At 37.2% G+C, this 10,201-nt stretch overlaps 1 protein-coding gene across 6 annotated transcripts in view; it reads right to left on the bottom strand.

Moving 5' to 3' along the window:
* Positions 1-342: 342 nt before the first annotated feature.
* The window catches only part of LOC104146908 (3',5'-cyclic-AMP phosphodiesterase 4D), a 401,542-nt gene continuing 391,683 nt past the window's right edge, over positions 343-10,201 (bottom strand). For 4 of the 6 annotated variants that reach the window (XM_068927374.1, XM_068927373.1, XM_068927372.1 and 1 more), the window contains exons 12-15: positions 7,067-7,221; positions 6,433-6,555; positions 5,727-5,909; positions 345-5,085 (exon numbers count right to left, since the gene is read on the bottom strand). In XM_068927374.1, coding sequence (XP_068783475.1) covers positions 4,675-5,085; positions 5,727-5,909; positions 6,433-6,555; positions 7,067-7,221 — 872 coding nt within the window. In that variant the 3' untranslated portion in view covers positions 345-4,674. Of the gene's footprint in view, positions 5,086-5,726; positions 5,910-6,432; positions 6,556-7,066; positions 7,222-10,201 lie in introns of all 6 variants that reach the window. The other 2 variants (XM_068927370.1, XM_068927371.1) reach the window with 2 other exon arrangements.

Below are 10,201 nucleotides of genomic sequence, written 5' to 3'. Positions count from 1 at the left end.
CAACTTCTTTTTAAGCATCCGTTCAGAGCAGAGAGTGTCTGGTGAATATTTAACTATGGTACTCTTTTTTTTTTTTTAATGGTATCCCAATGTATTGCTCTTCTAGGCAATCTTTTGTCTCCTACTTCCTTTAAAACTGAGATTTTATTTTCTCAGGATAGGCTTCTGTTGCCGCTGAAGTCAATGGCAAAATTTCCCAGAACTTGAAAGTGATTCCTTTTCTCTACATCTGTATAGCCCCTTTCTAGAACAGACTTTTTAAATGAATATACTGCATTTGACTGACTTTTCTGATTTAAACTCACATTTATTTTTTATTATGTGTCCAAAACAGTGTATGGTGATAAAAATATAGTCATCTAACTATTCTGGCATTGTTATTTCTCTTAAGAGCTCACAACTATGGCTCACGTGTACAAAAGATTTACCTTGCAAAAGAAAATCAAGTACAGTAACTAGGCAGAATCAACCCATGCTTTTATTTCCATTGCATATAAAAATTTCATATGAAGGTATTGATGTACAGTACTATCCCATAGGCTGTAAGAGAGGCTAAGAAACCAGTGAAAGAATCATCATGTGCAATGGTCACACAAGTTGCCACTCTCAAGACATACCCAAAGGAAAAATCAAATTAAAACAATAACAAAAAATTGTTCAGGATTTCTGTCGTTATAGTGTCCCTTTTATACTGTTTAAAACAAAAGCAATCAAATTCCTTTGGGCCAGGGCTGCTAAAATCTACAGTTTGTGTCAAAAAGGAGGCTCTGTTTTTCCTTGAAAAAGAATCTCTCCTTTCACTGAAGTTGCATGCTACAAGGGCTGGGCATCGCTGGGATGGAGAAGAGGTGTTGACCTCACACTGGCAAATTCACTGCTATCAGGAGTTCAGCGTGGTCGAGAGCAATGTGATATTCAAACTGCAAGGGATGCTCAGAGTCCAACTTGCAAAACTAATACTAGTGTTATTAAAAGATCTAAAGGTTTACCCTTCTCCTATAGACCTAGTGCATTATGCTATACACACCTGTACAAAGCCTTAGATACAGCTATACAAAATAAAAGCTTTGGCTGCTTATAACACTAATATTAGTGTTGGAAAGCATTTCTAAGATTAAGGTTGTCTTTTGTCCTACTTTATGGATTCTGCTTATACAGTGATAACTGGTGCTACTGAATAAAGAAGGAATATTAAGGATGATTGTAAAAGAACACAGTGTATAAATTAAACCCTTTAATTCCAATTATTTCATTTTCCAATATGCATTAGAATCAAATGCTTATTAGAGATGCTGGCTACATAGTACAATTTCCAACACTGTTTCAGTAAAGCTCAGTACTGAAATATAGCATTACTTTTTTTAGTAGCAAGTAATGGCTGCAATAATCCCTGATGATAGTCTGTAAAAAAGATAATCAGAAAAGCAATGCAATTATATTGCCAGAAGTCTGGAAAAGCTGGGACTTCCGGGGGGGGGGGTCATGGGTGAAAGCTCATTGTAATATATATACTACCTTGTACTAGTAACCCCATCAGCCAGCAAATAAAAATATGGTAGAAATGCCCAGCCCTTGCCCCACAGCTACCTGACTTTCAAATGCAGCAAAACAGAAGAAAATATTGTTTAAAGTTAAGGCACAGCCCTGGGACCAAAGACCTGCAGCTTTTTTATTGATATATCTTAATGTATTTTATACTTTTCTTGAATCTTCCATAAACAAGCTCTAAGGTGACACAGAATATATTACAGGAGAAAAAAAATGTACAAGGAATATGTATACACAATAATCATTCTCTCACCAAGAGTTTCCAAATATAGCAACACCACCCTGACAAGGATGATGTTATAATAAGAACTGATAATTTACAATTAACATTACAGTATGTACATTACAATAAATACATGGTTGTAAACAGAGACAAACAAGACTGTATTACAGGTAAGGTCATTTGGTGAGAAAAATGCATGGCACAAATAAAATAAATAATGCATTTTAAAAGAACTGTCAAAGCTTTCTGTAAAATCCATACCATTCAAGTTTTTTAAACTTCTGAATGCTATTTGTTCTATCTATAGTCTTTCAGTATAGTTTTTTTAACAATGACACAAAACAGTTTTAAAATTCAAATACAGCATTACTGAGTACAGTAACTTGCAAGCTAAAGTGTACTCTTATAAGCAATGTGAATTTTCTTTTTTCCCCACTCAATATCCAACTCATTGCATTTTCTTATGGCAAAAATATTTAGAACACATAAAGCCACTTGTACATTGTATTGTTTCAAAGCAGTGTGCAATGTAAAAACACACTTTGGCAAAAGAGGAAAAAAAAAGATTGTACAGTGCATTATATCCCTGGCTCTAAGAAATTATATAATTTTCTATTATTTGATTGTCCATATGTATGGGTGTATATCTTACAATATGGTGTTATTCTCTTTATTTACTTTCAATTAGTGCAGATACAAAACCTTTTCAGGTCCCTATTGATTATTTTGGAATTTCTATTGCTTTTCCATTATTAAGGTTTCAGGCACTCTTGGGGACTGAAAGGATTTTTAGGTGGGTTCAGGTTCAAGGAGAAATGAAGAAGAAAAAAAAGTCAAAAATTGAAAAAAAGATGAGGTCTCTTCATTCTCTTTCTTCCTTCAGTATCTTCTGTGCTAAGGCCCTGTGCCCTCCCAAGGTAGAGAAGTCTATGAGCTGGATATAGAAGAATGCAAAAGGCATTTAAAAGCTGAATTATTACTGAATAGGTTTTAAATAGGTTTTCATTCTAGATCTCGGACACTTAAATAGACACCTATTCATATCCACAAATTATTAAAAAAAAGAATACAAACAAGGGAAATAATGGCTGTGTCTGTTTTGTTTTGTTGAGAGATCATCTTGAACTTGCCATTTTACCAGAATGTTACAAAGCGGGACTCTGTTAACTTCTCTAGGCAACTATTTCCCTACACTCAAAACTACAACTTTAATGAAGGGTCTAACAGAAGAGATAAAATTCCTTCTCGTTTCATGTCACCAGTTAACGGGACTGCAAAATGACAAATACGAACTCCTAACTCCCTTTAACTTTCCAAGTCACAAAAACTTTCAATAACAATAAAACTTAAAAGTACAATTCCATTAGCACAAGTTGGATAAAGGATGAAAACCTCTAGGATTAAAACAATGTGGAGTAAACCACAACTCTCATGAAGCACTGCTCATTTACTTAAAAATATAAGGAAAAGAAAACATAAAAAAAGAAAACATAAGAAAAAGACTGATCTGGCTCTTCAGGCAACAAAACCATAAAAAACGCTGATCATTATTATGCCTCAGATTAGGAAATGGTTTAACTGGACAGCTGACACATAAATTGTTAGTAAGGGAGACAAAACTGGAAATATTATACTGGGTTTTTTTTGCCAAAACAAGTATTCCATACATTATATTAGTCTGTTCTGATTCAGCAATCTATAGCACCCAGCCAAAAATAGCCTGAAAGTGATGTTTGAGGGGGACTAATTAATACAACAGAATCGTTTTTATATTTAAAAAAAGACAATTCATGACCTTTTTTACTGGCTTTAGTCCTGCAAATCCTCATCTTAATGGTCCAGCTGGTTTCAATTAGACCATGTGTGTAAAGCTTAGTTTTGGAAGTAAGACAGAATTGGCAGGACCAGACCACTATGAGGAGAAGAGTACAACTAAGTTCCTCTAATGTGTCTGGGAAATTTTTGATAAAACTAAAGAATAGATGTCATCATACAGAAAGAGTTTTATGTAACATAAAGGATATTCATGGAAGTCATTAATATATAAAATGACAGACTTTTACAGCTCAATATTACCATGAAATTCTAAGGTGCAAAAATGAAGGAAAGAAATACAAACAATGAAAAAACCCAGAAGTATTATCCAGTGTAGCACAGATTTGTACTGAAAACTTGCAAGTTACTCTTTGGAAAAAAAAAAAAAAAAACAGTGGCAGATGAAGTCTGAAAGTGTTTTTCTTTAAATATAATACCTCAGTACATTTAATAATAAAAGTAAGCTCTACAAAAGATCTTTTACATATTATACAAAATGCAGAGGTTAGTGCAACCCACTGGGTCACACTTTTTTCAGTCATATATCAGGAAGACTTGAAATTAGAAAATTATGCAATTTCCACAGCTCATCTTCCTATTGGTAACAGATTCATGTTGTGTCCCATCACTTATGTGCATTTGTTTTCCAGTAGGAACCTCAGTTTCTTTTCTGTTTCCTCCGATGATGAACATTTTTCAATGCTTTGCTTGTGAAATAAAATGAAATCAAAAGCTATCAAAGCATACCAGCCTTTGGTTGGCAGGTGGTACTCCTCTGAAAACATTTCCTCTATTTAATCAAATCTGCCAAATGGAGAGCTTGCTAAAATGTAGTTTATGGATGTTCTCCCCTCTGCTTTCTGATGCCATGGAGGTGAAAATTCTGGTTACAATATTCCTGAGTGCCAAACTGAGTCATCAAGGTCAGTTTTGATTGACAAACGTTCTGGCAGATGACAGTGAGTTGTGATCATGGCTGTAGCGCGTGACACACACTTTGGAAACCTTTTCTACTTAAAAAAAAATAACAGAGAGAAGGAGGAAGAGAATGAGAGAGGACAAGAGAGAAAGCGACTGCGTCTTCATTGTTACGTGTCAGGAGAATGGTCTTCTACTACACAGGGTTCTGTCTGGTTCTCCTCCTCTTCCACTTCTTCCCCTACTTGCTCATCAAGAGGAATTTCAGTGGATTCTGAATCCTGGGTGCAAAGAGTCTTGGAATCACTGCAGCTGGTGTCTTCTTCTACTTGACTTCCACTGTCCTTTTCGGTGTCTGACTCACCATCTTCCTCCAAGGTTAGTTCAAACTGGAATTTTTCAGTTTGGCCCTGCCTACCCTCTTCCTGGTCATCAGGTGCAGGAGAGGGACTTTGAGGGATTGTGCTCTGGTACCATTCTCGATTGTCCTCCAGCGTATCTAAGATATCCTGGGCATCCGGGTGAACAAGATCCGCCCATGTCTCCCACAGAGGATGAACAATGTAGTCTATAAACCCCACCTGTTTCAAATAATGCAAAAGTCGGATGAGATCTTAATCATAAAGAAATAAACAACTATGCATAAAAGTCACATTTATTTTTTCTGTACAAATGCTTTTTCTGTACAGGCAGACGCTTCTGATATTCAGGCTGGCAAAAAGGAAGACAGCACCACAACACTATCCTGAAGGTGGCTGAAAGGAACCCATGCTGCTCTACGTAGAAGATAGGTTCTTCTAGCATTTCGAACGTCTGATTCAGGATATTGGATAAGGACTTGGAAAGGATTGGTCTTCATATGAACTGTTCATTCAAAACAACTCCACTGCATCTACTGAGCCAAACAGCTGTTTTACATTTAGTTCTGCTTTTGAAGGAAATCCTAATGAGTAGATATGCAATATTCTTTTCTGAAACATATGCTTCATTGCAGGTAACTACAGTGATGGAATCTCTTCAGCAAACACACGGCTATGCCCTATGTTTTCGCAGTAAGTGAACTCCCCACACTCACTACTTGGATGCTGCATTAACTAGGGAAAAAAAAATCTACATTCAGAAGTTCAGCAAACTGAAAAGAATGGCTGTCTGTAAAAGGGAAAGAATCCTTTTCTATTAAAATGCCATAGTATGTTATTTGACTGCTATTCGAATTAATTACCTGTGATTTTTCTACTGATGCATTGTGCTTATCACACATGGGACTTATCTCCATTCCTCTCTCTCTTTCCCTGTCTCCTTGACGGAAGAATTCCTCCATTATTCTGTCTGTCCACTGGCGGTAGAGATGGAGTGGCTTGGTTGGATTGCTTAGATCTGCACAGTGCACCATATTCTGAAGAACCTAAAATAGATGAAAACATACCATCTACTGAGCACCTGCTGTGTTATTGCGGGAGAGAATAAAAAGCTCCTTTTCCATTTACACATTTGATAGCTGTGAAACAGAATCTTGAAAACCCATGTAGTGCAAAACTTGTTCTAAACAGCAAAAACTTATGTGTGGGGGTGGTTTTCACACTTGCATTAATAGCCATGAATTATCTCACTTCTGCAGCTTCTGCCTATATAAGAGGTAGAAAACGTTTCAGTGAAAGACCAATCAGGCAGATAGTTTGAAGGGCAGGCCAAAGCCAAATTCAATCCAGAAAAAGTGCTTTACCACCTCATTACTCTCTCAAAGAGCCACTCAGTAGGCTCTGTCCATGTTAGGACGTGGCACATGTAAGAGACATACGTGAAGATAGAATAGAGAATCATGAGGTATGAACGGACAGCTAAGCTAACCCATTCTGGAGACTGGGGAGGCACACGTTATTAATCACTTAAGTTCATGCAAGTGACCGTTTTCAGACGAATTTTCTTACCTGAATCCTGTCTGAATAGTTATCAAGAAGTAGGACACCAGAACTTGTCACTTTTTTGGTTTCAACCATAGTTTTTAAATCAGCCAACAGATTCATATGCTTAGACATGTCTGTTGCAAGTACCTTGAAAGAAAGAAAGAAAAAAGCAAATTACTTTACTGATTTATTAAAAATCTTTAAATACAAAAATAAACAGTTCTCAGGGAAAGCATAATTTCTATACCTGAATACACTATTAACGTCTGAGTCTCATATGTCATTAGTGCCCAAAGAATAAGTTTTTGTTTTATTTTAAAAATATGACAAAATAATTGGGGCGCCATTTAGAAAGATTTGATCAGCCTAAGTTCATTGCCAACTCAGCAGCAAATTTTAGCTGCGATGGTCCAAAAGCAGACAGACATTTTAATATCAAAACAACCTGAAGCAAGATTGCATATCTTTCAAAAATGTATAGCTGGTATTTAAATAGAAAAGAGTCTGCTATTCACGTTTGGACAACACATAATAAAACTTAAAACTTCTAATTCATTGCTTACATGTCTAACAACAGGTAATTTATCATAAAACTTTACTGTGCTTTATTACTCAATTTGATAGCACGATGAAAGGAGGAATCTGAAGCGGAACTTACAATGTCAATGACCATTTTCCTCAATGATTGCCTCTGTTTTTTGGTCAAATTCTGGAAAATGTCACAATTCTCTTCCTGTAGCAGCTTGAAGCCCACAGCTAAGTGGTGATTCTCCAGTACTGATGAGTCATTGTACATCAAGGCGAGTTCAGAATCTGCAATAACAGTCACAAGGCAGAATGTTACCAAAGCCTGTGCTTCCACTAAATTCCTTATGATTTTTCAGATTCATTACATTCATAGCACGATTTAAAGATGAACTTCTAGAAACAGAGTTCCTGTAGTTCACATCATATCGCAACTTACAAAATTAATGACTGAGCACCTTCGCAAATCGAGAAAAAGTATTTTGAGGAAAATAAAAAGCAAGCTTTGCACTGAAGTGTGTGCATATAGGCCTGGAGTTGCAAGTTAGAAAACAGTACAAGGAAGACATTTTCAGAACTTATTTTCATAGGCACACGAGGTCGCATAGAAAATATTATGCAAAAGCATACATACACTAAAACACACACACACTAAAACACATTCTACTGTCTTCTCTTCTCCTTCCCTCCCACCACAACTATTGAAATTCAATTGTTCAAGTTAAGTTGCACCTATCCACTACTCAGACCCAGGAACGCAGAGCTGAGGCTTTGTTGCATGTCAAGCAGACAGCACACATCTTGGTTTTCAAGCACTGTACTCCTGCAATTATCTCAGGCACTCAGATGACTAGCAGATTAGGTCCTGGGGTCATTAGTCTATGACACAAGTATGTTTGGAGAGGAGGCTGATAGGACAGTTAACAGTTACACTTCTGAGCTTTTTCCTGGAAAGTCATGTGGCTTGAAAATGTCAGCAGTGGCCTTGCTGTTTGTCGCATACTTTAGTGGAGTGCAATCAAGTACAGATGCCATAACGCAGCCTTCTCTCGCAAGTGTGTTCTTAACTTGGTCATATGGTATGGCTGTGGGAATAAGTGGAGGTCACATACCTTCTCAGCAATGCCCATACTAAGGCACATGCAAGGTCTGCATTTGTCCACTTAGGCACACTGAATAGCCAGCTTTTACAAATAAGTGCAGTTAAGATTGTTTTCTGCACATATTTAGATTCTACACAGGTACACATCTGGATTGCATGCACATAATCAGGCTGTGTGTGTTTTAAGACAAGGTTTGCAAATGAATCTGTCATCAAAGAAGAATACTTTATATGCAATCACACTTATCATGTATCGATATTAATTTCTACTTATCACAGTTCTTCTAGCCTAAATGTAGCCATACATGAGTCTATTCTGCTGGTTGTCCTCATTATCTTCTTTTACAGCAGCTTTGCTTTAAAATCCCTCTGGCTCAACAGGGTGCCAATAAAAGCTCTCCTCTTCAGATTTCATGAGTCTCATTATGCATTCGCCTGCTGTCTCCCTCTCCTGCCCTCAACACGTCAATCTTATGAATCAGGAAATCCTTCCTCTACTTTCCTTATCCTGATGGCAGCAAAGCCATAATAGCAAAAGGGAAAAAGAAAGTGAATTTGTCAATGTCTTCTTCCATCGCTTGCCTATTTGTTATTTTCTTACAAGGAAGATAGACAGTAGTTTATTTTCCTTTAAAACAGCCCTCTGCATAGCCCCTACTGCAAAAATCTAAACTGCTTTGGAAGGGTTGTAACTACAGAGGGAGGTAAAACGTGCTCAGTTTTGAATGGAGGTGGAAATAGAAGAAAGTTCCTCCTTGGTAATCTCCGTACCATTTTACAAGCCTCAAGAGTTATGTCTCAGGAAGGACAGACTTACAATAATCAAACAAGCATTCCTTCTGGATGCTAACACAATCCATATTTGTTTACTCTTTAATAGTATTTAAGAGAGATTTGATTTTTAGACAACTGCGTAAACAGACTTTAAATTCTGAAATAAGGAAACAATTTTCGGAAATATCACACATGAAAATTGTAAAGGATAAGCTGAAATATGGCAAATATGTACATGCTTTAAGTACCTAATAAGTCAACTGTATAAATGTATTCTTATACTTCTTAGTAAAATGTTAATACATTGTAGGGATCAATGGAACTAGATGGAAGCAAATGACGTGCCAGAGGCTGGGAAAATCTGAGGCTTGAGAGAGTCCCTGTGTGACTTCTGTAAAAGCCATGTGGGCACCGATTTTTAAACTCTCCTTGAAATTGGCGGGCATTAGATACCTAAACAAATCTAAATTCGATGGTCTTTATCTCCTCACATTTTCTTCTTTGTACATGTAACAACTCAAAAGGGATTAAAACCCCTTTTCCTCTTTTTAGCTTGGCAACAACAGTATCACTTAGTGAAGTGTGTCATTTACATGGAATCCCTGCCGCCTGCCCTGGCTGAATGTGAACTGCCTGCCTTAAAGTAAAAGCTTGAAGTATCACTGCTGATCCCTTCAACTAGCCAGTCATCCTGCTTACACTTAAGCAACTTAGTGGTTTCCCCGTAGCACTTCAAAGGCACCAGCATACTCTGCTATTCAATTTCTGACTAAATAAACAAAAAAACCCCTTTTATTTATATCTGCCCCCTCTTAGGAATCTAGATGGTATGCGCTGTTTTGTGCACAAAGCTTGATTCACTCTGTTCCTATACCAAGCTGCAGAACTGTACTCTTTGTTAAAACAGCACCAAAAATGCAGAGACGATCCCAGTCCTCCTCCTTCCAGATGAGTCATCAAGTTGAATTTCTCTACAGGGTAGCCCTCAGGCCATTAAAGCAAATACAAATAGATGCAGGCAAGACTGGAGGTCTCATCTGAACATACAGTAGCAATGAGTCAGAACAGGAGCTCCCTTCTTCTAACTATGCTGCCGATTTTGGGTCATGCTATTTTAGCAGCAGTGCAACAGATTCAACCAAGTGAAGAAATGACAGCGTCTATAAATGTGTAACCGTATGGGTCAAATACACAAGCCTAGGTATGTTTCCATTTCTGTAGCTTTTTCTTCTCATGTGCTTGGATTCTTAGTATTATTTCAACTTCTGTACTTCTGGGCCTGTTATTATAAAAGGAGAAGAAGTCGGGATGGCAAAAGAAATAATAATGTATGACAGAACTTGCACTGACCTACAACGTGCCACCCACTTAAAACAGTAACATACATCACTG

This window comes from Struthio camelus, chromosome Z, assembly GCF_040807025.1.
Source record: "Struthio camelus isolate bStrCam1 chromosome Z, bStrCam1.hap1, whole genome shotgun sequence".
NCBI classification, from domain to species: domain Eukaryota; kingdom Metazoa; phylum Chordata; class Aves; order Struthioniformes; family Struthionidae; genus Struthio; species Struthio camelus.
This window is presented reverse-complemented; position numbering and strand designations above follow the sequence as displayed.